Here is a 27,908-nt window from a genome sequence, read left to right as displayed (position 1 = left end):
ATCCCTCCTCAGCTTCACGCCAGCAGTGCATCTTGCAGGATGGGGCCGCCTGGAGGACACGGTCCCGGGGAGAGGACGCCCCGGGTCCAGGGCTGGGCGCCGCCGCCAAGAGTCCGAGCACGGACCGGCGGGGGCGTGGTCGCCGGGCGGATAACGGGCTGCAGGGCGCCGCGGCCCGGGCCCCCGCCGGCGCCGAGCCGGCCCCACGCCCCCTCCGCCCCGGCAGCCCAGCCGCAGACCGCGCGGGCGGGGCGGGCGCCTAGCGCGCGCCGGGAGGGTTTTTTTTTTTTTTTTTTTTTTTTTTGTTAAACTTTGGCCACGTGAACCGCCCCCCATTCACTTTTGCGCCAATCCGGCGGCGCGGACGGATCCCGAGAGGGGCCAGGCTCCACCGCCGCCGGGGCCGCTTCATAACGCGCCGTGCGTGACGTGAGGGGCTCCTGTTGCAATGGCGAGCTAAGCCGGAGGATGTGCAGCTGCAGCGGCGGCGCCGGCCACGAAGAGGACAGGGGCGGGTGCCGCGCGAGCCTAGCCGAGCCAGCCGAGAGACGCGGGCAGGGCGGGACTGGGGTGCGGACTCCGCTGCCACAGCCGTCGCCGTCGCGCTGGCCCCGCGCCCCCGTGCGCCAGCGGGAGGAGCCGCCGCCGCCTCGCGCTCTAGCTGCTGCCGGCGCGCGCCGGGCATGGTCCCCTCTTAAAGGCGCAGGCCGCGGCGGTGGGGGTGGGCGTGCGGAACAAAGCGGCGGCGTCGGGCCTGCGGGCGGCTCGGGGGCCGCGATGGGCGCGGCGGGCCCGCGGCGGCCGCGGCGCTGCCCGGGCCGGGCCTCGCGGCGCTAGGGCGGGCTGGCCTCCGCGGGCGGGGGCGGCGGGCTGAGGGCGCGCGGAGCCTGCGGCGGCGGCGGCAGCGGCGGCGGCCCGGCGGGCGGAGCGGCGCGGGCATGGCCGCGCGCGGCCGGCGCGCCTGGCTCAGCGTGCTGCTCGGGCTCGTGTTGGGCTTCGTGCTGGCCTCACGGCTCGTCCTGCCCCGCGCCTCTGAGCTGAAGCGAGCGGGTCCTCGGCGCCGCGCCAGCCTCGAGGGCTGCCGGCCAGGGCAGGCGGCGGCTTCCCAGGCCGGCGGGGCGCGCGGCGATGTGCGCGGGGCGCAGCTCTGGCCGCACGGCCCGGCCTCGGATGGCGGTCCGCGCGACAGGAACTTTCTCTTCGTGGGAGTCATGACCGCCCAGAAATACCTGCAGACCCGCGCCGTGGCCGCCTACAGGTGAGTCCCTGCTCCCCGGGAGCCGCCTCCTGTATCCAGCATCCCCGCGGGCGGCCCTGCCGGTATTCCGTTGGCTTGAGCATTTACCTGCTTCCCAGACCCGAAGCTCCCCGGCAATGTCGGGCGTTGGAAGCTGAGGTCAGTGGTGGGGCGGTGAACGCAACGCACAAGAGCACGGGCTTTGGGGTCAGGCCGACCAGGGTGCCCCCCGTGGGTGTGGTCCTCAGCCCGAATTTGTGCAAGGCACTTTAGCTTTCCACATCCAAGTCCTCTGCTAAATGAGTGTGATTGACCATCGCTCTCTCATAAGGTTGTTTGCACCATACCTGTGATAGTAGTGACAGTAACAGTTATCGTTTGGTTCTCTGAAATATGCACCTTTGCTTTTGCAGAGCTAGAGCCGAGGTCAGTTAATCTGGTTAGAACCCTTCCATAGCATACTTACAGATTTCCCTGGTGGAGGCTCTCCTGTAAATGAAAAGGGCTGCCCACTGCACTCTTGACCACACCAGTCTGTTGAGTTAATGGAAAGAGAACCTTGGGAAAAGTAGTTCTTAGCCCGTGGTAGATTGGGGGTTAACTAGCTCAGTTTAGGGATGTGTGTGCGCGCGCGCGTGTGTGTGTGTGTGTGTGTGTGTGTGTGTGTTATCCAGTATCTGGGTCCTCATTGGCCATATGAGTCATAAAAGTGGCTGGAATCATGTTCAGGATTAACAAAGGGATTAACCAAAGTAATCTTTAGAAGGGCGATGATTTTGGAATGACAGACTTGTAGTGGAGTGAATTTGAGGTAGAAGAGGAATGTGGACTCAGTAAAGGGATTTAATGGGACAGCGTATGTGTGAAGTACAGAAATGCTTACTGTGTGGGTAAGATTTGGGATTCATCCAGCCACAGAACAAACCAATGCAGGGAGGTCCCCTGAGAATGAACTTTTAGAGGAGTCAGTGCTGAGCAAGGCCAAGCTGGTTACTGTTGGTTTTTAATTTGTAACCAATACCTTTGAAACTTTGGCTTTTAAATCTAGTGCTGGTCTAAATGTTCAAGCGTTAGATGTGAGGGGAAAACATATATGGATACTTGTTCCTCTAAGGGAGGAAGTACAGGATTGGGAAAGAAGATAAAACAGCAGTTGAGAATGTCAGTGCTTTCAGCACATTGATCCCGTGTTCCTATGTGTTTCCATTAGGATCTTGTTTAAATCCAGAGCCCAGCTTCTGCCAGGAAGGGTCCTGAGTGTCTGAAAAGCTTAGAGGATAGCCACTTAGGGCAAATTTAAACTATGGTAGTGATTTAGGAACCCGCAGATAAAAATTTTCTCCCGGATCTCCCATGAATTACCTGGAATTTTATGCAAATTGTGCTTTTGGACAAGAGAAATGTCCACATCTGAAATTGAGGATGAGCTGTATAAATTGTTCACAGAATGGTTTTGAAAGTAAGTCCACATGACTGCCATTGGGTGAAATCACACCTTTGGAGATGATTACCAAAGTAGTTCAAATGCTAGATTGCCCACCAAACAAATACATTTTTCACGGATTCAGAATCAATATATACAAACCAGTAGGGGTCCTGGTACGCCAGAAAATGTAGCGCAAACTTGACCTACCCTTCTTACACTTGGAGAGTCCTTTCCCTAAGCCCATGCTTGACCCTCTTACTTTTGGTCTCCTTTAGCAAATCTCCTACCTCATCTTTTTTGGATGTAGGACTTGTATCTCACTGTTTATTAACTTTCAGACAGTTGAGATAAAGTAGAAATCCAGTTTGCCCTCTGGTGCCAGTTCTTCCTTTTTTGTGACCACTCTGCCTTTCTGGTCAGGGAAACCTTTCCGGGGAAACAGTGTACCTGCTCAGGCATTCTGTCGGCTTTCCTGCAGCTCTTCCCTTTTCTGTCTTGGATCCTAAGAAGTCCCATTACTTGAAGCTTTGGAGTGGACTTACCTTTCCGGTTCCGTTCCTCTGCTTCTCAACCTGTCAACCCTCTGTTTAGACTGGCTGCAGGAGATGGCACAAGACGATTTTAGTCTTAAAGAACTTTTGGGGAAGGCCTGAATTGGGGCCGAGGTTACAGTGTGTAACTTGTGATTATGGCTTTTGCTGTGCTTTGCAGCCCAGGCTGAAACTCCACACTCGGCTCTTAAAATGGAAATTTCACACACAGTTTGGCATAAAAGTCGGCCTGAATCTTAACAGCACTAGGTAGTTTGGCAATGGGTGTGCTCAGTTTTACATCTCCCCTAAAAGGCACACTCATTCTTTATCTTAAGAAATACTCTAATGTTTTTAGTTTAGTTTTTTTTTTTTTTTAATGAAATTATTGTTTGGCTTATGGCTTGAAGGAGATGCCAACATTTTTAGTAAGATGGCTGTATGGTGTACTTTTATCCTAGGATATTGAAAATGTCAGAATTTAGGTGTAGGGACTAGTAACTGTCTGAGATCCAGAAAAGAGCTTAAAAAGCCTTTTGGAAATTCAGTGAGATCTGCCTTTCTGCACTAATGTTAGTGGACTTTAATGATGGAACAGCCCCATCGTTATAGACTTTTATTTTCCCCGACCTGCTAAATGGTTGAAGTGGGGAGAGGGGCCACCAAGGGATGTTAGCAGTGCAGTGACAGCTGATGGCAGGCAAGAAACAGATTTTAAAAAGGAGGCAGAACAAAACTCAAAGTGTAGTTGATCAGAGACTGAACAGGGCTAACTTCTTCCTTAGGCCCTGAGCAGACACCATAGCTGTTAAGTCAAGGAGTAAAAATATGGTTCGTAAAAATATTCAGTTACAGGGGTGCCTGGGTGGCTCAGTCAGTTAAGTGTCTGACTTCAGCTCAGGTTATGATCTTGTGATGATTTATGAATTCAAGCTCCACATCAGGCTCTGTGCTGCACATTCTCTCTCTCAAAAAGAAACATTATTATTATTTTTTTAAATATTTAGTTCTAGGGGCACCTGGGCAGTTCAGTTGGCTAAGCGTCTGACTCATGATTTTGGCCCAGGTCCTGATCCCACAGTTCTTGGGATTGAGCCCTGGGGTGGGCTCTGCACTGGGTGGTGCGGAGCCTGCTTGGGATTCTCTCTCTCTGTCTCTCCCTGCCCCTCCCATGCTTGCTTTCTCTCTCTCTCAAAATAAACATTAAAAAAAATTATTCAGTTGCACTTAAGATTCATTCCTTTGTTTAACAAATACATGCATGGCTCCTCTGGGTTCAGACCCTAAGTATTAAGGACACAGTAGTGAAGATGTTTGTTCTCATGGTGCTTTGCTTCTGTTCTAATGGAAGGGAAGACACTGAAAAGAGGGTTAATGATGGGTACTATGGAGAAAACAAGGTAACGAAAGGGTGGGGTGGCATCTGGAGAATTTGGTATTTTGGGTGCAGTCTTAACCATGGTTGTGTGAATATCACTGATGAGCAAAGGAGCAGAGGGAAGAGCTGGTAAGTTACAACTTGATTCCAAGTTACAACCAACTTGGAATCAAAGAAGGCCGATAAAAGAAAGCGGATGAGGCCTGATAGTGTCTGGTCTCTTATTCTCAGTGAATTAGAAAGCCTTTGGAGGGTTTAGACAGGAAGGGGAGGTGATTGCATTATGTCCTAAATTGTGAGTTCTGCCCGTTGTGTGGAGCATGGACTGGAGATAAGCAAGGAGATGTTAGGAGGTGGTCAGGTTGGATGTGTGGGTGGCAGGGACTGGTGTAGCAGTGGAGGTGGAAGTGGGTGGTTCTGGGATATATGCTGGGGCCAAGGTAAAGTGGTGCTGATGGAATGCTAGTGAGGGGTGAGGCAGAGAGGAATCACGTGCCTCCTGGGGTCTTGCTTGAGACACAGTGTGAGTGGTTGTATCATTTATTGAGATGGGGAAAATGAGTCAACAGGTCTGGTTTTGCATAAGAAGTTTGAAGAAGGCTTTTAGACACGCAGGCAGAAGTATCCTTAGCTTCATAAATGTAATGAATTTACAAAGAAATTAAGAAAAGGGACCCCTGAGTGTCTCAGTCGGTTAAGTGTCCAACGTCAGTTCAGGCCATGATCTCACAGTCGGTGAGTTCAAGTCCTGCATTGGGCTGTTTGCTGACAGTGTGGAGCCTGCTTGGGATTCTCTGTCTCTACCCCTCTCCCATTCGCTTGCCCGCTCTCTCCCTCTCTCTCCCTCTCTCTCCCACTCTCTCTCCAAATGAACTTAGAATTAAAAAATTTTTTTAAAAAAGTAAAAAACAAGAAATTAAGAAAAGATTTATATCTGAGGTGGTTACAGTGCTAGAGCTCTGAAGCTGTCTTAAACTAAAATTGCCAAAGGGTTCTGCATAGCTGGGGTTTTACAAATATATAAAGAAATTCATTTTGACTCATATCCTAGAGTATTTGTTTTCTCGGTAATTTCACTTCAGAATGGTACCTTGATTCCTCCGAGTGATTTGTTAGGTCATTTAGTGACTGATCATCAGAACCCTGTGTTCTTTGGGTCTTTTGTTACTAGCTACAGTTCATATTATTTCTATATTTTATTCTTTGTTCTTAGTTATGGTGTTTGATACACAGAAGTTCATGTAGTTCAGTCTTTACCTTTCTGATTTTAGGGTCCCCCCCACCAAGCTCAAGCTCAGAAGGTTATTGCCCTGGAAAGATTGTTAAAAGCAACATTTTTTTGCTGATTCTAGAAGGGGTAGAAATAATCTTAATCTCATTTTTTCCCCCAAATAGTACATTGTCTCAGTACCATCTGTTGAGTAATCTCCCATTTCCCTACCAATATGAAATGCCATCTTCATCATACTCAGAATTCCTGGGTATGTTTTTGGACTTCTTATTCTGTTCACTGATCTTTCTCTCTGTTCTTGTGCCAGTACCACCCATTGAAATTATTGGAAGTTGAATAATTTTTTAATATCCGGTAGACAAGTTCTTCTTTGTTCCTCTTCTGTTTCAAGCATTTCTTGGCTACACTTACCTGTTCTTGCTGGGAGAGTTTTGATACCGTTTGGGTTTTCTTTTTAATTAATGGTTTGATAAAAAAACCAAAAACCATACATACTTTGCTTTTTAGTCCTTTCTTATGCCCAGAACGCTAAGCTAATCCAACACCTTTCATTTGTCTTGATTCTTACCTCCCCTGGGCTGAAGATGGGGAACTGTTTTGTTCTTTCTTTACTTTCTCAGAGGAAAGAGGTGGATGGTTTCCCTTCTTTGCCCTGGGAGTGATAAAGGGCACCATTAAAGATTAGCATCAGTCTGTAGGGAACTGTGGGAAGAAAGTTTGAGAAACACTAGCTGGAGATATAGGAATCTTGTTGCAAGATGTTGTTATACCAGTTAATGGCCTCTTCCTAATGCTTTCAGCGAAGGCACACTGTTCTTTTACCAATCTTAATGAGCAAACCTCAGGGTTCCTTTCCTTATTCTTGAACCCAGTAAACTGTGCTTATCTCGAGACAGTTTAGAGCAATACTTTCTTTCTCAGATAGAATTCAGTTTGGCAAAAATTTGCCGACTGCCTTCTATAATCCGAATAATCAACCTGTAAATGAACTTACGGAGCACAACCCATTTCACATTGTGAATTGCCTGTATAAGATGACCGCTGAATACGTGATCCTGATAAAGAGTTTAGTTTTCTATGCCGTGCTTTCAGAACTTGATGCCCTCAAATAGTCAGAATGTTCCAAGTTAGGGATAGCTGTGGTTGTCGACAGAAGATGATACAAGGTTGTATTTTCACTTCCCCTGTCCATTCATTAAGGTGGTCTTTATTGGAAACGAATTAATAATTCTATCCTTGCAGGGTTTGTCATCCAGGGAAGGAAAGAAATGGAAATACTTCATGATAAGGGCTCACTGGGTGCCTGGGCTCACTGGGGTGGGAACACAGGAGAAAGAGGCCTGTGCTGATTTATGAAGGGGATCAGGAAAGGCCTCACCCACACTCTCCTGCCCCCTTTCCCTCACTTGGTCTTGAAGGATGAATAGGAGTTTTTGAGGCAGAGACAACAGATTCCCAGAAATGTGGAATAGCAGGAAGTAGTGAAGGAACGAGATTGTTCATTTTGAGGCTGGGACCTGAAATCTAGCATTTCCTCTAGAATTTTTCAAAGGGATTTAAAGATGTGCTTGAAGATGTATGTAAGGAGTGGAAATTTCAAGTGTCTTTGGTGTCCTGCGTGAGGAACTGTGGACCTTAATTGATTTCCCAAGTTTATCTATACTGTGATGTCTCTCTAGCCACAAAAAATCAAGTGGCTCGAATATGTTGACTGAAATGAAGAGAGATTCACAATATACTTAAATTTAAGAGTAGGTTATAAAATTGTATGCCCGGTATGGGTTCCATTTTTGCTTAAAATCAAAATAATCTTATGTTTGTGTAGTGTAGAAAAGAAAGTGTGAAAGCATCTATACACAATGATGCTGAGGAGTTTTCATACTCTTCTTGGCCCTCTTCTGTACTTTTGTGTTTTACTATAGTGAACAATTATTTTGTAATAAATCTACAGAGCTACAGTTAAAAAAAAAAAAGAGGAAGGGGGAAGAGGGGGAGGAGGGGGGAGAAGGTGGAGGAGGGGGAGGAGGGGGAGGAGGGAAGAGCCCTTGGAAGGAAATGAGTGCAGTTTCCAGTGAGTTAGGTTGTAGGTACCTGTAACTTGGGCACAGCAGGCTCCCTGGGGCTGGGGTCAGAGGTCATTCTTTTTTGCAAGTAACAGTTAATCCTGCACTGAAAAGTATTTATTTGGTTACTGTAACTGTATTTTCCTCAGTTACTCTAACTTCCCAGTCCCCCCCCCCCCTTCCATATGTGGATGTCGGTATCAGTGTTTCCATCTGCCAGTGTCTTTTTGTGGATGTGGGTGGAATTGGGAGGAATAAAAAACTTAGTTACGATATATAAGTCCTGAAACTGTCCATCTACTTACCTTAATTCAGTGTCCTTTCTGAAGCATTTATAGCGATGGTATTTGTTCTGTAGCTGAGGACCTTGGTTTGTGGATGATTAAAAATATAAGGTGTCCACTGCTCTGATTTGATGCAGTCCTAGGCTTGCAAACGCAAAGCCTGAAGACTAATGAAAATGTAGTTATTAATGCCATTAAAACGATTGCTTTGTAAGTAGAACCCAGGTGTGAAGGCGGCTTTTGTGTTGGGGTTTTCTGTGTTTCCAACCTGCTGTGGGGAAAATGATTGGGCAGGATTTACAGTAGCGAAGGGACCCACATGGAAGGAGGGTTTCAGAAGCTACCATTTGAGTAGAGTCTTCTGACCTTCAATTAAATCCAGCTTAGACTCTGAAGAGGTGTCCTCAACAGGCAGGTTTCTGCCAGGCAGACACAGTGGAAGTGGCTTAAGTAGTTGTAAGTGTGCTCCCCGTGTCTGTGATGACTCTTTTTCTCAGCCTTATCAGTGGAGTATAGTCTGCAAAGGAAATGTGGGTGCTAACCTGGAAATAACTGTGCGGGATGAAAAAGCCAGTAGCTGGCCAGCAGAGCCTTTAGAGTCAGACCCCATTTGCATTCTGGCTTCGACTTTTATTAGCCTTGTGATCTTGGGCAAATTACTTACCTGGCCCTGAGCCTCCATCCCCTCATCTGGAATATGTGGGTGGCAATACCTCAACACACCCCATTGAACTATCACAGACTGAGTTACTTTGTTTTGCTTAAAGTGTATTTATTTTGAGAGAGAGAGCGGGCGCGCGAGCATGTGTATGCAAGTGGGGGAGGGGCAGAGAGAGCCCAAGCAGGCTCTGAGCTAACAGTGTGGACTTGAACCCATGAACCATGAGATCATGACCCAAGCTGAAGCCGACTTGGACACCTAACCAACTGAGCCACCCAGGTGCCCCCATAGGCTGAGTTTCAAATGCCCTTAGCATGGTACACCACACTAGGTAACTGCTTGGTTGCTGGGTGGCCGTGGGCTGCTGTTCAGTGGTTCGATACCAGGAAGTGCCTTGATAACAGTAACACTGACTTGTAAGGGGGTGGGCCAAAATAGGTTCCGGTGGTTTTATTGTTTGCATTAAGCAACACTTTTTGCTGTTGTTGTTTGGGTTTTTTTGCTTAGAATTAAATTTGAAAACAAATTTTGTTCATGCGTGATTAAGAATTAGTTGCATATTTATACTTTTAGGTGCACAACAGCAAAATACAAACTATATAAGGTAGCTTTCCAACATTTGAAGCTTTGGAAATGTATCACTAGGTTACATTTTGCCTTCTGTTATTAACACTCCGAATTTTGATTCTTAGGTTCCAAAGAGGGCGTTTTTTGTGGTCTGTACTGATGAGTATTCCCATTGTTTGCTGTGAGCCTGGGCTCAAAGGGCAGGTTGCTGTTAGCTCTTAATACCTTGGAGCTGCCTCCTGGGCTAGTGGCCAGGCCATTGTGGAGGTGGGAAGCTGTAATCCACCTGCCAACGGCTTTATTGAACGGAAAAAAAAAAGTCTCCTTAATGCTTGCTTTCACCTTTAGTGTGCTTTTTAAGGATTAATGGTAAAGAGTATAATTTGATTTCTTTTAAAAAATATTTTTCCCACCATTTGTGATTTCTTTTCTATTTCCCCATGTAATTCTAAAAAGAATTGAGATTGCTCACGTCATAAGGTGTTGCAATAAGACAGTTAAAGACTTTACAAGAGGAAGCCGTGTATCCGGAAGGCAGACAGAGGAAGGAAAACCTACGGCTAAGGGTGCTGGCTGCAGGGCTGGTCCCTCATCCTAGGACAGGGCAGAGGTAATGGACTGAGTAATGCTTGCAGCCTCCTGCCAGAGGGCACTCCTTCAGGGCCAGGAGAGGCCTTGAGCCTTCACTTGGTAGCCTTGGAAGACCTCTGAGTTTTCACTAGGCCTGGTCAAGTTCAAGTGCATGGCTGCTCTGCCTGCTCAAGTGCATGCTGTTCTCCACATACTTTTTGGGAGGGTGAGCTGAGACTGCTTGCTGCTTCATCAAGCTTGCGCTTCCTGTGACGATGCTCACCACGTTTGCCCTGCTCTCTCTACCGTGGCCCCGCAGAGAAGTTTCTGTCAGGTCTCCCTGTCTGGAATAGTTACTTCACTTAACCCTGAGCAGTGGGACACAGTCCTGTGACTTCTCTTGGTTGCCTGCTGGAAGGCGTGCTGCCGCTTTGGGCCACTGTTAGCGGACGTAGAGACCACGTGATGGCAGTTGGTCTCATCACGCGGGCTCCCTTGTTCTAGTTGGCATCTTTTCAGAGGACTCCCCTTGGTTGAGTGTTTCCTGTGGGCACAGCGCTGAGCAGGCAGCCCCTCCCAGGCAGGGTTTTGCCTTCCCTGGTATAGGTACCACTTTCCTGCCTTGCTCCCACGACCCTACTTTTATTTTTCTTCAGCCTCGTTTTCTCGCTTCTGTTATCATACTGTATGCCTTTTGGTTAGGTTAGCTGAAATCTTTTCTGTAATGCAAGAATGGAAATACATACATTCAATTCCTATTATCTATCAGTTCTACGAGGGGAAAAACTATATTCTCCCTTCCTTCCGTGACTCCAGGTTCTGATATGATTTGATCGTGAGTCCTTTCAAATGTATCACTGTAACTGTCTGACAATGTATTTATTTATTTATTTATTTTTATTTTTTAAATTTACATCCAAATTAGTTAGCATATAGTGCAACAATGATTTCAGGAGTAGGTTCCTTAATGCCCCTTACCCATTTAGCCCATCCCCCCTCCCCACAACCCCTCCAGTAACCTTCTGTTTGTTCTCCATATTTAAGAGTCTCTTATGTTTTTAAATGTATTTAACCGTGATTTTGGGGAAATCACAGAAGAGCTCCTCTTTTTGTAAGAATTACTATAGCTATTCAAATTCAGAAAATGTGCAGGAAAAGTACTCAGTCTTACTGAGTTTTTGTCCACTGGATAGAATAGAAAAATGTTTATTATAAAAGTAGAATTTTCTGTTGTCATATCTTTTCATTTCTTTGGATGCTTTTTAGCTTAAAGCTTTTCTCCAGATTAAAATTTTTTTTCCCAGTTCTAAATACACCTTTCTGTTGCAGAAAATTTAGAAATGTAGAAAACATGAAGAAAATTAAATGCCTTCTGATCCTCCAACCACAAATAACCATAGTAAGCACTTTGGGGCAAAGTTGTAAAATATTTTATTTTTGTATATGTACTTTTGTTCCCTTAATAGTCCACATCACAAGTATACACTCTTGCCTGCTTTTTGCCCATGGATTACGAATGTGTACTTAGGACAGGAGTCCTGCTATAGATGCAGTTTTATACAGAAATGTATTTTATGTAGTTTTTCTTAAAATGGTAACCGAATGGGAAGGGGGACTATATGAAGTCTTAAGTCAGCAAAGGCAACCCTTAGCGAAGCTAATTATCATCTAGCTGCATTACTTAACAGTGATTTAACTTGGTGGAGGGATAGCGTTTAGAAGCCCCGAGGAAGGGCTGATAGCTTTCTTGGCTCTCTCAGATTTCAGTTGTCTTATCTGTGCCTTTAGCTAGAGTTGGTTATCGGTCCACTGAAACTTGAGCTAGCTGGCGAGGGCCTCTGCAAACGTTCTGTGGTTTCAATCAAGTGAGAGCTCTTTGCTCCCGGTAACAAACGTGTCAGTGGCAAGGTTGACATTTGCTTATGAAAATTAAGGAACTGGACCTGGTTCTCTCACGGAAGGAGGGCCAGCCTGCTGCTTGAGCAGCATGCTTCCTTCACTTCTTAGCCATTATTACAGGCCCCCCCCCCCCCCCCCCCGTTCCCCCAGGATGGTGAATCATGATCTCTGTTCCAGAAGCCTTTAACTGGATGGAGCTCTTGAAGCCAAAGGCACCCTAAGTGAAAACGGTCATCATTTCTTAAGATTGGAGGATTTACAGAAATTCGTTCTGAGAGATTTCCCTCAAACTGCCAGTCATTTAGACAGAAAAAGGCAGCTTGAGGTTTTTCCCTGGGTTACCTAAAAAGGAAAAGATAATAATTGGGTGGAGTTGCCATAAAACTGCAGAGAGGCTTTTAAGGATGGTTTGAGGTTAGATTGTCTGTTTTTAAAATTAATTGGCTTCTCTTCTTAGACAAATTACACCATTTCAAGTCACAGTGCGGGCATTAATCGCCTGGGTGCCGGTTGTACCATCGGCACTTTCTCTGCCTGCTCTGTCCGCGGGGGCACGGGCGCTGCGGGCCCGGACCGGGAGGGGTTTCCATCCTCAGTCTCCTACAAAGGATTCCAGCATTCAGAAGTGAAAAAACTTTTAAAAGTTGAAGTCTCCTTAGACTTATACCCTGATGTTGTCTGAGATTGACAGCAAGACGGAATTCTAATAGCTGGCTTGAGTGTCAGGTTTTCAGCCAGCAACGTGAGAAGCAGCATTTTCCACAGCGCCTCCGCGCTGGCGTGTGATCCTGTGACGGGCTGTCCCGGGTCCATCCCACGCTCCCTTGTGTCCTTCATGTTCTCTTTCACCGTCTTATTTGCAAACTGCTGTCTTCCCCAGTAAGTCACCCTTGTGTTATGCTTACTGCGTGCCAGGCCGACATCTGAGCACTTGAGATAGAAGGGTCCATCTGACCCTCACAACAGCCCTATTAAGGTAGGTGCCATTATTACCCCATCCCCCAGCTTGCAGATAAGGAAAGGGAGGCACAGGGTGGCTCACCCAAAGTGGGGCCAGGACCGTCACCCCACAAGCCTGATTCCGGAGCCTGTCCTTTTAGCCGTGACACAGCGTGTTGTGTCTTGAGTAGGTTATTCTTTTGAAGGCGGATGTTGTCTTACTCATCCCATGTCTCAATATCATGGTGCTTTAATATCTTAACAGCTTCTGAGCTCACCCGACCCCAGTACTTTAGTACTTACTGGTTTGAACTTGGTCTGTTTTATTAATCACATTTTAGTTCAGAAGCAGTTGGGTAGAAGCTGAAGTTAGGTTGATTTTATTCACTATCCGTGTGTAATCAGTTATGAGATAATGCAGACTCTTTAGCTTTAAACTACATTTCAGAGGGACCATGGACGGTAGTATATTTGAACTCCAGCAGGCCTGTGAATTTTACCTCTTAATTGTTTTCTGGTTGGGTCTGATTAAGTCCGGTTCTTCATGTAGGAATGGCAGGAAATGGTAGAGTGTTATGGAAAGTGATTAGAAACTCGGAGGTGTCTCAGAGACAGAAATGGTTTCTGCTCTTTTCCGCGTGGAGGTGTGCTCACACTTGAACACACACACACACACAGCACTTTAAGTCACTTTTTTTAATGCAAGTGAGCAGGATTTATTGACTTGTTATGTGCCAACCACTGAAATTATTTACTTTTTCAAGTAATTGATATGACTCCCAAACAAAAATCATTTCTCTTAGAGGAAGGAATCAGAGGCTCCTTGCCCTGGATGGTGGTCCTCTTAGTACATCTTCATTGTCACCCGCCTCCTGGGGCTGGGAAGTCATCTCCCCTCTAGATTACCACGTCAGAAGGGTGTCTTTCAGTTATTATACATTCTGTGTAGACTGTGGTTCATTCTCATGCTTAGAATTTTTTTTTAATGTTTATTTATTTTTGGGGGGAGGGAGGGAGGGAGAATGAACGGGGGAAGGGCAGACAGGAAGACACAGAATCCGAAGCAGTCTCCAGGCTCTGAGCTGTCAGCATAGAGCCCGATGCAGGGCTCGAACCTGCAAACCATGAGATCATGACCTGAGCCAAAGCTGGACGCCCAACCGACTGAGCCACCCAGGTGCCCCCAGTTCATTCTCATTTTTAAATAGACTTATCTCTTTATGGAAAGGGTTGGTTTCTCCTTAAATTAGTTGCTACATTCCTGCCATGTTTACTTTTCATCCATTCTTTTGGGTGCTTATCCTTTATGAAAATGGGAGTACAGCATCTGTAGTCCCATCAGGTACCATATATGCTGAGTTTTGTAAATGGCTTAAGACTCCATAGGTCCATTTTAAATCCACAGGCATTAAGGGAAAAACATTACTACGACTGTCTTACATCATTCTAAGATGCACATTTCCCCCCACATTTTAACATCTCTGAAACAGGATGCGTTTTACAGTTGCTGGCATCATGTGATTATGATTGGCACTGTTTTTTCCTTGTTATTGGCACAAAAAACAATTGTGTGTCTTACAGTCGACTTCCTAGCTTTGATGAAAAACGATATGTATTTAATCCTTGGATTTTTTTGAGAAGCATGTTTGACAAGTTCATCGAATTCCTCTTCTGCTTGAATGAGAGAAATTTGAAGTCATTTTGTATTCCTTATATTTGGGTTAGGAGAAGAATTAAAAGCCAGTAATTGCTTTTTTAAGTAATTAATTGTAGATCATTTATAAAATTACAAAAATAATACTGTACTTTAGAAATTTAGTTTTGCAGATGAAAACATTCTGGAGATGCATGGTGGTGATGTTGAAGAACAATATGAATATGTTCAATGCCACTGAACAGTAGTACTTAAAAAATGGTTAAAATGGTAAATTTCAAGTTACATATATTTTAGCACAGTTAACCCTCCCCCCCCAATAATATCCTGCTTATAAAAACTTTCCTTCATTTGAAGATACACAGAATAAAAAGAGAAAGCTCTTTATCCCCTTCTTAGTCCCTCCCCACTCCCCTACTTCTGTACCTCTCCTCTGGGGGTTGGTATATGTCTTTTACAAGAATTTCTCTCCCTAAGACCTTTCATGTAAGATGTGTGGTTTTCATTGACCCTTCAAGTTCACTTTTCACTATAATACATATGATTGTAATGGATAAGCAAAATAAAAATATATTGGAGAGAATATCACCTGGGAACAGACCTTTTTTGATCTGCTTCATTTATGTTCTGTTCATTGACTGCTTCATTTATGTTCTGCGATGTTTTTCCTAGAAGTAGTCTGTATAAATGCATATTTGTAGCTGGACCGCTTCAGCTCTTACTACATAAAATGAGGAAGGCATAAGGAAAGTTGGAACACGATGGCCTTAAATCAGTTGTGCAGGAGCAGGATTCTTTGTTTCCTTTTCGTTCATTTCTAATCTCTCCTCTGACAATGGGACGTGCAGTTACCCTTGGCACCCCCCGTCCAGGCTGCTGTGGCAGTTCCCACCCAGTGGCCCCAACCCTCTCCTCCACCCCCGAAGACCATGGAACACTCAGCATTCACCCGTTTCTGTGCCATCCCTTTCCTCTGCTGCATCCTGGGTCTGTATCTCATCCTTGACATTCACCCTGTCTCCAGGAAGCATTCTCTGCATTGTGTGTCTTGTTTGTGATCTTTCTGTGTGTTTGCTCTTGAAGGCTGTGTGCCTTTCAGAGCACTTGTTTTAATTCATAATAGTATGTACATTTGCGTGTGACTCCTTTGATAAACGTCTGTCTCTCCTGATGACTGCTCTATAAGTTGGCATCTGTGTTTTGTTCGCCCTGCATCCCCTGGCTTAGCACATACTTGGCATTGATATGCATCCAAAGAAACTTTGCTGAATGAAGAATTTGATTTTTAATTGTCTTCTGGAGTGGAGGAGTTTATAGGTGGAGGGTTGATAGTATCAGAAAATTAACCTGGGTGTTGAAACCTTGGTGCCCCGGCAATTTGGTTTTCAGCCACAGCTTAAAACTTAGTTATCCCGGAAATATTTTAACACTTCATTAATCTTTTTTTGGTGGGATTCTTTTGAAAATGAACTTGGGCCTTGCAATACCCCATAGCCTGGACTTCTGTTAAGGGGAAGCAAGCAGATCAGGTAGCTTTTTAAAATTCCTTCTGAACACACAGTGCTTCAACATGAGTAGATCTGTGGATTTCTGGAAATGAGAAGCTTGAAATAAACTGTTCTCTCACTGATGCTTATTTTAATTCCAGAACATGGTCCAAGACAATTCCTGGGAAAGTCGAATTCTTCTCTAGTGAGGGTTCAGACACCTCGATACCAATTCCGATAGTGCCACTACGGGGCGTGGACGACTCCTACCCACCCCAGAAGAAGTCTTTCATGATGCTCAAGTACATGCATGACCACTACCTGGACAAGTATGAATGGTTTATGAGAGCAGATGATGACGTGTATATCAAAGGAGACCGTCTGGAGAATTTTCTGAGGAGTTTGAATAGCAGTGAGCCCCTCTTTCTCGGGCAGACAGGACTGGGCACCACGGAAGAGATGGGGAAGCTGGCCCTGGAACCCGGTGAGAACTTCTGCATGGGGGGGCCCGGTGTGATCATGAGCCGGGAGGTTCTCCGGAGAATGGTGCCGCACATTGGAAAGTGTCTCCGGGAAATGTACACGACTCACGAGGACGTGGAGGTGGGAAGATGTGTCCGGAGGTTTGCGGGGGTGCAGTGTGTCTGGTCTTATGAGGTAAGAACAGAAGAAAAAAAAACGGTTAATTTCATCATCAGTTATGAGCTAATTGCAGGAAACTAGTGATGATACCTTCTCTAAGGCTTGAAGTTGGTATTAAGTTATTACACATTCTTACCTTAGTTTGTTAAATTTGAATTCCCTTTTAGTATCTTTCAGCCTTCATTTGTAGGACATACCTTCTATACTTTTGTCCTCATACCTTAGTTAATAAATCATGGCATTTGGAGCCCAAAGAAATGATACGTTTCACTGTAGGTCACAGTGATATTTTCACAGTTATCTGGAAAATTCATCTAATCTGAGTATTGCTGAATCTGTAGATGTGATTACAATTGTATCAACTTTCCCTGTCCCTGTTCTCCCAAAGGCCTGACTTCTCTCATGTCGTTTGTTGACCCACACAGTATTGAAACTTAACATGTTTAGAATTGATAAAATGAGTAATGATATTTTAAAAAAAGCCATTAGCATTTGGTTTTGCATTTATTTTAAGCCTTGACATTTTAGACCTTTATTTGTAGTCTGTAAGTTTGCAGTAAGGTTGTTCCTTTGAGGATAGTGGGTAGGCAATCTCTGACTTATCTGGACACACAAATGCGATTTTTTGTAGGAAGTCTACTTGTAGATGTTTTCTCTTTAAATGCTCTCGAGAACATGAGTTAGCTTTTGACTTTTCTCTGTTTTTATTGGCAGATGTGCACCTCTTGCCTGCAGTTACAGGATCTGATATTAGTCAGAATGGAAAAAATTATTTAGGTTGTTGTTGTGTTTAAATTGATAAACTACTGATAGTTGTGATGAACAGAGGGAATTTCTAGACCTCTGCCCAAGAAAAAGAAACCTACTTTCTGATGTGAACTGTTAGCTTTTGTTATGAGTTAATTTTCTCAAGGGCTTGAGTGAAGAAATTGTATTCCTGCCAGTACTTGCCTTCTGCCCCCAAGACTTGCTTTTAAAGGTTTCCTAATAACTGTTTCTTTCATTTGAACTGTTAGGGAAGTGGACATTTTCAAGAATACCGGAAGTAGTTTTCATGTTGTTTCTAATTACAAAAGGTACATTCAGATGTCATTTGAGTGAAACCTCTGATCTCTGTGTGTGTGTCCCACCCCCACTCCCCCCAACCTCCACACTGGATCTAGGGGGGGTTTCTGTTGCATTGGATTTTTGCAGCAAGGAAACTATTTGGGGATGTCATGCAGTTTTAAGAATACAGCTGGCAGTGTTTCTGCATTTCCTCCCATCCTTAATTTAGTAGTTATAACCTTAACATGCTTCATTATAGTGAAAACATGCAGTGCCTTGTGTATTTTGGAATGTTTTACCCTCTCTCTCCCTGATCTCTGAGAAGCTAGCCGTCCTGCTGAATTGTAGACAATAGGCCTACCTTTGAGAGTGAATTTTTAACAATCTGTGTCTTAGTGTCGTGGCACTGTGATATCTTACATCCTGCTAGATAGATGTCGCTGGGGCCAGCGTCTTGTTTATCCAGAACTCTCAGCTAGCATTAGTGCCAGGATGTTGTTAGAAAGTATTGTCCTAGGGCTGCAGGGGCTGGGAGGTAGTTTTAGGGCTGTCCTCTCATAATCGCCAAAGTTCTCTAAGGCCTGAACCTGGGTGCTGAGGATCCTCCTTTCTGGACACTGGAGGCCACCTCTTTGCCTGGAGGCACCTGGTGAATGATTTTATTAGTTAAAGGGATCTGGTGGAGAGGAGGCTCCCTCCCTGGCCAGTTCCCTGTCCCTAGGATCTCTGGGGGGTGTGGAGGACATGTGGGCAGCCAGGGGACAGTCAGCTCTGGGTGGTGTCGCTGCTACTCTCCATGTGTTTACAGGCCTGATGACGACAGAGCTTTTCCTGGGTGCTGCCAGTTTGCGAGCTCCTTTTGCAGGGGCCTGTCCTCTCCCCAAAAGTGACTCGTCCTTTCCCTTTAAATGTGGCTTTACTTCACATGCAGATCGTGAGTTTTGAGTGTAGTTTAATTTCTCACTCTTCTCCTGTATGGCTTGTGCTTTTTTGTGTAAGAAATTTTCCCTTCCTGGAGGGAGGGATGGGAATTGTCTCCCGTATGTTTTTCTGTAAATTTAAAGTTTTGCCTTTCATGTGTAGTCCTTCATCATTGTCATTTCTAAGAATTAGATCTATTGGGACATGTACCATTTTATTAGACCTTTGATTTCTGTTTTCTTTTTTGGTAGGGCTTTAAGTGCTCTTAACCTACATCGTTAGCTAGGATTTATCATTGTGTTTGCCACTCAAGCAAGATTAATCCCTCATGTGGATGAGAACTTTTATTAAACTTCCTGTAAATCTAGTTTCTCCATTAAGGTTCACATTATGAGAAATTACTGAGGTGGAGTCTTATGTTAAAGACAATTATGTTAAGCTTTAGGTCTTGGAAGGTACTTATTTAGCTCTTATAAATCTAGCCAGAAGGTGTAATTTTTACTTTTTTTTTTTTTTTTTGCAAATTGAAATAGTGCCTTGGCATTAAAATGCGTCATGAGAGGCAACTGTCATAATCAAAATCCAGATTCATTTCTAAGCTTGTTTTGATTCTTATTGGTAGTAATTTATTAATACATGGTTTTAAAAGACTTTATTTGGAAGTAATTTTAATTTCACAGAAAAAAAACCAACACAAAGCACATCCACATACCCTGGACTCAAATTAAGCTGTTAACATTTTACCCTATTCACATGATCATTTGCCACTGCTGCTGAGTCTCCCCCTGTTCCCGCATACAGGGACATAGGCCTGTCCCTCATTTAAGAGTAACTTAACATTGTGGCCCTTTACTTTAACTAACATCAATTGTATTTTGACTAAGAGTGGGGAAATGCTCTCATATGACCATAGTACAGCCTAAGCTCAGTTCAACACGGAGACTTCAACCTGCCATTTATATTCCGATTTTACCTGTTGATGCAGCAAAGTCCTGGGTAACAGTTCTCCCTTCTCCATCACAGGAGCAGCCTCAGGTCAGGTGTTGGATTTGACGGTCAGGCCTCTAGAGGTAGCCTCCTTCTGTCTGGACTGTTTGCACAGCCTCCGTCTGCATCCTTTGTGACTTTGGCATTTTTGATAAGTGGCTTTAAATACTTTCATTTTCATAATTTAAAAATGTAATTGCAATGCAGTAAACCATAAGGTGGTTTTTAGTAATGCTCCTCAGTGCTTACTGAACCCTCCCAGCCCAGAGTGAGAATGTGGGACTGGAGGCCGTTACTACTGATGGAGAAGCAGAGCAGGCAGACCTGAGCCCCCTTGTCACACGGGCTCGGCATGACATCTAAGTCATAGGAGGTTGCTTTTGAGAAACATTGCTGAACAATTTGAAACAATTTTTTAGGCAAATAAATGACATATACTGGCCTTTTAATAAGGGAACAAAAAGACAGTTGACCTAAGTAACCTTTTCATTTTATGTTTGACTTTTTATTGAGGTATATTCTACCTGTGGAAAAGTACACAGATCATAATTAAGTGTAGAGCTCAGTGGATTTTCACAAAGAGAACATAGCTGGGTAACCAGCAACCAGATCTTGCTTTTCTTATTTTAACTCAACATTTGACTTAGTCATAAAGGTGTTTTGCATAGAAAATAGTCATTACCAGGCATAGGTGGATTTGGCAACTTTAAAAAGTTTATTGGGGTGCCTGGGTGGCTCAGTTGGTTAAACGTCTGACTTTGGCTCAGGTCATGATCACACAGTTCATGAGTTCGAGCCTTGCATCGGGGCTGCTGACAGCTCAGAGCCTGGAGCCTGCTTTGAATTCTGTGTCTCCCTCTCTGTCTGCCCCTTCCCTGCTCACACTCTGTCTTTCTCTCAAAAATAAATAAACATTAAAAAAAATTATTGGGGGGGCCTGGGTGGCTTAGTCGGGTTGAGTGTCAACTCTTGATTTCGGCTCATGTCATGATCCCAGGGTTGTAGGATCGAGCCCCACGTCAGGCCCTGCACTGAGTGTGGAACCTGCTTGAGACTGTCTCTCTCTCTTTCTCTCCCTCTCTCCCTTCCCTTTCCCCTTCCCCTCCCTGCCTCCCTTACCCACTTTCTCTCCCCCTCTAAAATAGAATTCAAAAAAATTTAATGCCGTCACATGCTTTAAAATTCAGAAGTTCAGTGGGTTCATTGGGATAAATTTTCCCATCTCTATCTCTACCTCCTGGGTTCCCTTCAGGGCCAGCCACTGTGGTGTACCCGTAAAGGCGTACCGTATGCATAGGTAATCCATGAAGTGTGTGTATCCTCCTTATTACGTGGATGGTAGCATGTTTTACATACTGCCTGGATCTTGCTGGCTTTCACTTACGTGTCTTGGAAGATTTTCTAGTTGGTACATGAGGAGCTTCATCTTTTTTATGGACATTCAGTCTCTTTCTAGTTCTTTTCAGCAGTGTTTCTGATTAGTCCTTTAACCCAGGGTTTTTTTGTTGTTGTGTGTTTGTTTCTGAGAGAGAGAGAGAGAGAGCACACGTGTGCAAGTGGGGGGAGAGGGGCAGAGAGAGAGAGAGAGAGAGAGACAGAGAGTCTTAAGCATCGATGCGGGGCTCAATCCCATGATCCCACAACCCTGGGATCAAGACCTGAGCCGAAGTCAAGAGTTGGATGCTCAACTGACTGCCACTCGGGTGCCCCTCAGCAGTGTTTCTAATTAGTCCCTTAACTCAGTGTTTCCCAGCCTTTTTCACATGGTGATGCACACATTGAGGTGCTCCTGCTACCCCAACCTCTAACCACTGCACCCCCTGCCCCAGACCCAAAGGGGTTGTTATCTTGGCACACCTAGAAGTTGTTTGGGACACACCAGTATATTAGGACACACCCAAATGACCCTCTGAGTTAACCAGTATTTGTTAAGGGAGCATTAATGAGCCCAGCACAGCTCTCTGAGCGGGTAGGGAACTACAAAAAGGAGAATGAAACATGAATGGCCTTTTTTTCCCCTCAAGGGCTTTAAGTCTGGTTAAGGAGACAAAAACATGTTCATGAAGCAGTTTAGAAAAATGTGAGCGTAAAACCCTGTGATAGTGATTTTAAGTATAAAACAGTACAGGGAAGGGTAAGATTGATGATGTTCTTTTTATGGGAAGGCATGTCCTCAAAGGAAATTGGAATTTAGAGCAAAATATGTAAAAAGAGAAGGTCTTTCTTTTGTTAGTCTGACTGGCTTATAAAGGAATGTTGAACATCTTTATATCAGAAGGCTGGGAATTTTTTTTCCTTAATAATGGAAGAAGTAATGTTTCTTAACCGCTGGTTGTCATGGAACTGATTTGCATTATACTGGTGCCTTCCTGGGCCTTTAGGCTGCCCATTAACCTTGCCTGCCTAAGAACTAGGCTGGCTCCTAGGTGGCTAGAATAAGATGCTCCAAATACTGATCCCTAATGCTTCCTGATTCTTCAAGGCAGAGCTCCTTGAGGTTTTATACTGAGCCTTATTCTTTTGTTCTGCAAGTTCGATGGTTCCATCTCCAAACTTCTAATAGATTATAAGGGCAAATTAGCATCTACAACGGCGGTGGGGGGGGTTACTATACAAAGATACTATCAGCAGTGAGTGGGAAGGATATGAAGAAGTGAAACACAAGAGGAAATGAGACTGAACAGCACAGCAGTCTAAGACCCACCATTGTGTTATTGATTTTTAATTTCATTCCGTATGGTTGGAGAACATACTTTGTATTATTTCAGTTCTTTTAAATTTATTGAGACTTTTTAACGGCCTAACATATGGTTTACCCTGGAGAATGTTTTGTATGTGCTGGAGAAGAATGTGTATTCTGGGGGTACCTGGGTGGCTCAGTGGGTTGAGCGTCCAACTTCGGCTCAGGTCATGATTTCATGGTCTGAGTTCAAGCCCCACGTCAGGCTCTGTGCTGGCAGCTCAGAGCCTGGAGCCTGCTTTGGATTCTCTGTCTCCCTCTCTCTCTGCCCTTCCCTTGCTCATGCTCTGTCTCTCTGTCAAAAATAAATAAATATTAAAAAAAAAAAAAATGTATATTCTGCTCTTGAGTTCTGTGGGTATCTCTTAGGTCTAGTTGATTTGTATGTTGATTAAGTCTTTTTCCTTGTGTGTTTAGTTATTCTATGCATTATTGAAAGTGGGATATTGAAGTCTCTAATATTGTTGAATTGTGTATTTCTCTCTTCTGTTGTGTCGGTTTTTGCTTCATGTATTTTGGGGCTCTGTTGTTAAGTGCATATATGCAATTATGGGTGGACGAGCCCTTTTATCATTATAAAATTCATTCTTTGTCTTTAGTGACAAATTTTGTCTTAAAGTCTGTTTTGTCTGATAGTATAATCATTCCAGCACTCTTTTGGTTACCAGTGCATGCTATATCTTTTTCCAGCCTTTCACTTTTAGCCTTTTTTTTTTCAATGTTTATTTATTTTTGAGAGAGAGAGAGAGAGAGAGAAAGAGGACACGTGTACGCGCACGAGTGGGGGAGGGGCAGAAAGAGGGAGACACAGATCAGAAGTGGGCTCTGGGCTAACAGCAGCGGGCCTGATGCAGGGCTCAAACTCCCAACCGTGAGATCATGACCTGAGTGGAAGTAAGACACTCAACTGACTAAGCCACCCAGGCACCCCTGGTCTGTTTGTCTTTGAATCTAAAATGTTTCTCTTGTAGAGAGCATGTAATTGGACCAGTTTTTAATTGAAGTGTTTAATCCATTTACATTTAATGTCATTACTGATAGGGTAGGATTTATGTCTGTCATTTTGCTCTTGGTTTCCTAGGTCATGTCTGTTTTGTTTCTTTGTTCCTACAGTGCTGCCTTATTTTGTGTTAGATAGTTTTTATACATTTTCACTCTCTTGTCATTTCTTTTACTTTATTTTTTCTGAGTTATTTTTTTAGAAGCTACCCTAAGTGTTAACAGTTAACATCTTAACTGGTAATAACATAGTTTGGGTTAACACCAACTTTGCAACTAGTATACACAATCTTTGCTTTGATATAAAGCTTTATTTCTCCCTGTTCCCTCCTGCTATTATTGTCACACAAATTAACATCTTTATACATGATATGCCTATCAACACAGATTTATAATTACTGCTTAATGCAGTTGTTTTTTAAATCAGATTAGAGAAAAAAATGTTACAACCTATTTATACCGTCTTTTATATTTACCTATGTAGTTACCTTTTTTGGGCTCTTTATTCACGTGTATTTGAGTTAATGTTTAGTGTGCTTTCATTTCAGTCTGAAAGGCCTCCTTTAATATTTCTCATAGGGTAGGTTTGTTAGTGACAGATTCTTCCAGTTTTTGTTTATCTGGGAACGCCCTAATTTCTTCCTCACTTTTGAAGGACAGTTTTGTTGGTAAAGAATTCTTGGTTGACAGTCTTTTTCTTTCAGCAGTTTGAATGGAGGCTTTCTGGTATCCGTGGTTTCTTTGGATGAGAAACCAGTTGTTAATCTTACCGAGGATCCCTCCAATGCGATGAGTCTCTTTCTTCTCTTGCTGCTTTTGAGGCTCTGGCTTTCAGTAGTTTGATTATGACGAGTCTAGGTGTGGCTCTCTGACTTTATTATACTTGGAGTTCCTTGAGCTTCTTGGGCATGTAGATTGTTTTTCATCACATTTGGTAAGTTTTCAGCCATTATTTCTTCAAACATTTTTGCCCTTCTCTCTTTCTCGCTCCTCTCCTTCTGCCACTGCCCTATGCATATGCTTGGGCTCTTTCTTTTCCTTTTTTCTTTCAGTTCCTCAGACTGGATAATCTCAATTGGCCTATCTTCAAGTTTACTGATCCTTTCTTTTGTCTGTTCAGATTGGTTGTGGATTTTTTGTTTTGGTTATTATGACTTTCAATTCCAGAATTTCTGTTTGCCTCTTTTCTTTATAATTTCCACCTCTTTATTGGCTGCTTCCTTCCTGCCCTACCTACCCCCCTCCCCACATTAATGGGCCGTACCTTCTTGTTTCTTTGAATGTCTCATAATTTCTTGTAGACAACAGAACATTTAAAATAATACAGCAACCCTGGAAATCAGATTCTGCACCTTCCCCAGGGGTTGATGATGTTACTATTGTTTTAGTGACTTTTTGGAAAATTTTGTAAAGTCTGTAGTGTGTGTGTGTGTGTGTGTGTGTGTGTGTGTGTGTGTGTAGCCACTTAAATCTCTGCTTGATTTGCTTAGCGGTTAGCTAATGAATGGATGAAGATTTCCTTAGATGCCTGGAACTAAGTCTCCCAGTCTTTGCTTAGGGGCTCTGTGTACTCATTGGTGCTTGCCTTTAATACTCACCATGCAGTTTTCAGCTCTTCCTTAGCCTCACCTCCTGCCTGTACACAGCCTTACAGTCAACCAGAGATGAGAGCTTAGGGCCTTCTCAGGTCTTCCCTGGGCATGTGCACAGCCCGATGCATGTTCATGGCCTTCTAGGTTCCCAGATATATATAAAAGCTTTTCAAAGTGCTGTATGGACATGTCATACCCCTACTTTTCTTTTTAAGCTGTTTGGTTAGCCTGTGTTTTGCCCATACTGTTAGCCACATCCTCAGGCAGCATGATATTCAACAATTACCTGTGATTATTTTTAACAAATACTTCCTCCCCTCCCCACCAAGAGACTTTTTGCAATAGGAGGGCTCTGAGTCAGGTCAAATAAAGACAGCCTTACAAGTAGGGTCTTCTAGGAAACCACCAGGCAGGTCAGATAATGACAGTTCTCTGGGAATGGGGCTTTGAAGGAGCTCCAGCCCTGCCTGCTCTGTCTCCTTCCAGTGGCTGCCAGTTTGCTGGTTTTCGGCATGGTTGTGGATGTTGGTTTTCATGGTTACCACCACATTGCTGGGGAATAGGGAATGGGAACGGACAGTTAACATGCCACAAAATTCACTCTTCTTACCAAAATTTCACTGTTTTTCTTGCATAAATGCTTCCTGGGTTACTCTAAGCCTTTGGTTAATATCCAGAGTCCTGAATAGGTGCCGGAAACTATTTTGGCCCAAGTTCTCTTTGCTTTTATGGAGGAGAGAATTTTTGGAGGTCTTTACTCCACCATTTTCATTTGGTATCACCTAAGACCATCAATTATGGAGCCTTAGCTTCACAGCTTAAATTTTGCTTTCTCCAATTAGATAAATCACTCTGAATATCCTCTTATCCTCTGCATAAGAGGTCAGGGAATTGTGCCCTAAAAATTAGAAAGATTTTCAGCGAGTCAGTTACAATATTCACACATATTTACTTTTCAAATAAATCGTGAACGTCTGCTATGATTAAGACACTGTTCTAGTTGGGGACGCAGCAGTGCAGAGAGCAGAGGTCCTGCTCTCTCCTGTTCCTGTGGGGCTGGGCTGGGGTGCAAAGAGACAGTAGAGTAATGTATGAGGTGTTTAACACATCACAAAGGGACCAATGTTTTTGGTGTGGGGTGAGCAAGAGGAGAGAGGTGTAAGCTGAGGCCAAGTGGTGCAAAGGTTGAGGGAAGCAGGGGAGTGAGTTGGTGAGGACATGCTTTAGGATACAGTGGGCTGGAATCTCCCAGTTCATTCGGCATTCTTCACTAGCAGTGTCATCCTGGGCAGCGAGTAGCCTAACTTCTCTGGACTGTTAGCTCCTTAAAAGATGGCATAAGACATTGCCTACCTTGTAGGATTGTCTCAAGCATTGAGATGCTGCATATTATCGTAGCTCGTGCTTGGCACAGAGTGAGTGCTTATGAAATACCCAAGTATCTGGAAAACTAAGCCCTTCAGAACTCATTCCCTGAGGACTTTGCATAGGTTTTGACCTGCATAAACAAGTACTTGGATATGACTTGTAGGAACACTGTGGTGTTAGAATCCTTGGTTTTTGCTGTTAAAATTTAGAGAAGACTGTTCTGACAGAACACATCAGAGTTGACCTAAAATGGAGAAGTTAGTTGCTTTGGACCTGTAATTATTTTACTGTCAAAACCTTCTGTAAGTATACAAACATCTCTGAAATGGTGTCCCCATTTGTTATGTCAGAGTCTTGTGCTTGTGAGGGAGGGGGTGTGGTCTCAAGGCAAAGTGCTTTGTTCAAGTTTGGTAGGAGTGTGTTAAAGATGTTCGAGACTTTACATGTTCATCATCTTTCTTATTATAAGGTCATCACTAGACATACCTAATTTAGGTTGAGTTGACAGAAAAGGGCTCCTTAGCAACATTATCAGGAAGTGGGATCAGAATATCATTTTCCTTATCTTAAGCTAATAGCTGAAGAGTATTTTCTGTGTAGATGAAAAGATTGAGATCACATGTGCCATCAACTCAATTCCTATAATAAACTGACAGTTTATTTGAAGTGTTAGATGAGACATTTTGAGGTAATACGAGTGAAATGAGCTCTGAGAACTTATTTTCACTATGTGAAAAGGGACTAATCTTTATGAAAAAAAAATACCTCACTGCCTAATTATAGTAAAGCAACAATAAACCAGGGAAAAATAGTGTGAGCTGCACAGTAAAGTGTGGAGGGCTGTGGGACTACTGGCGCAGGGTGGAATGGTTTGGGAGGGTAGCGTTGAGGAGGCTTGCATTGTGTGGGTCACTCCTTTCTCTAATCGATTTCTGGACTGTTTTCCACTGTCAGGATGGTATCCATTCACAGTTGTAAGAGATCTAGGGATGGCAACAGCAAAGCTTTATAAAGTTTGTAATTCCAGTATTTAATCATCCTTTCTGACCTGAACTGGTAAGACTATCTGGCACCTGAAAAATAACAAGTGAGGGGACAAAGGCAGGAATGAACTTGATGGTAGCAGTGTTGTGTGGGTCAGAAAGAGACCTTTGGAGGTAAAGCTTTGTAAGGCGTAACGGTGTGTTGTAAGTCAGTTTTCCAAGCCTTTTTCAGTGGGAAAATTGTGTGTGTGCGTGTGCGTGTGCGTGTACTTCAAGTATTAGCATTGTCCATAGGTCTTACACTAAGTTGCTCTTTCTCAAAGGGAAGCTATTTAAAAGAGAATCACTTGAGGTGTTTGTTACAGAGCAAATTTCCAGACCCAACCCAGAACCAGACTCTTGGTAGGTGGAGTCCAATGATCTGCACTATTTATAGACTTCTCTGATCATTCTACTTGCTCATGTGTAAGAACCCTAGATGCCGTTAATACTCTTACAACATTGCTTATAATCTAATGAGGTTTTGGAACTAGGTGGAGACTGACATTATGTTTTGATTAATTGGCATCATCTTATTTAGCCCCTGTTCAGTGCAGGGCATTTTGTTGGTGGTGGAGAAGACAAAAAAAGGAGTTTGGACTTTGGTCTTTCCAGTAAATGACTTACAGTCCAGTTGCAGGGAAGCCATACTTGGCATACGGTG

General features: G+C 43.9%; 1 protein-coding gene and 1 long non-coding RNA gene across 2 annotated transcripts in view; one reads left to right on the top strand and one right to left on the bottom strand.

Annotated features, from left to right (window-relative positions):
• The first annotated feature begins 825 nt into the window (after nucleotides 1-825).
• CHSY1 (chondroitin sulfate synthase 1) overlaps nucleotides 826-27,908 on the top strand; it is a 70,385-nt gene continuing 43,302 nt past the window's right edge. Inside the window, exons 1-2 of the mRNA XM_027067924.2 lie at nucleotides 826-1,258; nucleotides 16,088-16,583. Coding sequence (XP_026923725.1) covers nucleotides 939-1,258; nucleotides 16,088-16,583 — 816 coding nt within the window. The 5' untranslated portion in view covers nucleotides 826-938. The remainder of the gene's footprint in view (nucleotides 1,259-16,087; nucleotides 16,584-27,908) is intronic.
• On the bottom strand, nucleotides 18,121-25,918 carry LOC128315882 (uncharacterized). The gene is made up of 2 exons (XR_008299008.1): nucleotides 25,807-25,918; nucleotides 18,121-25,406 (listed from the first exon to the last, which is right to left on the bottom strand). It is a non-coding gene; the product is annotated as an uncharacterized LOC128315882 (long non-coding RNA).

The sequence above is a fragment of the Acinonyx jubatus genome, chromosome B3, assembly GCF_027475565.1.
Source record: "Acinonyx jubatus isolate Ajub_Pintada_27869175 chromosome B3, VMU_Ajub_asm_v1.0, whole genome shotgun sequence".
In the NCBI taxonomy this organism is placed as follows: domain Eukaryota; kingdom Metazoa; phylum Chordata; class Mammalia; order Carnivora; family Felidae; genus Acinonyx; species Acinonyx jubatus.
The sequence above is the reverse complement of the archived record's forward strand: the minus strand, read 5'-3'. Positions and strand labels throughout refer to the sequence as shown.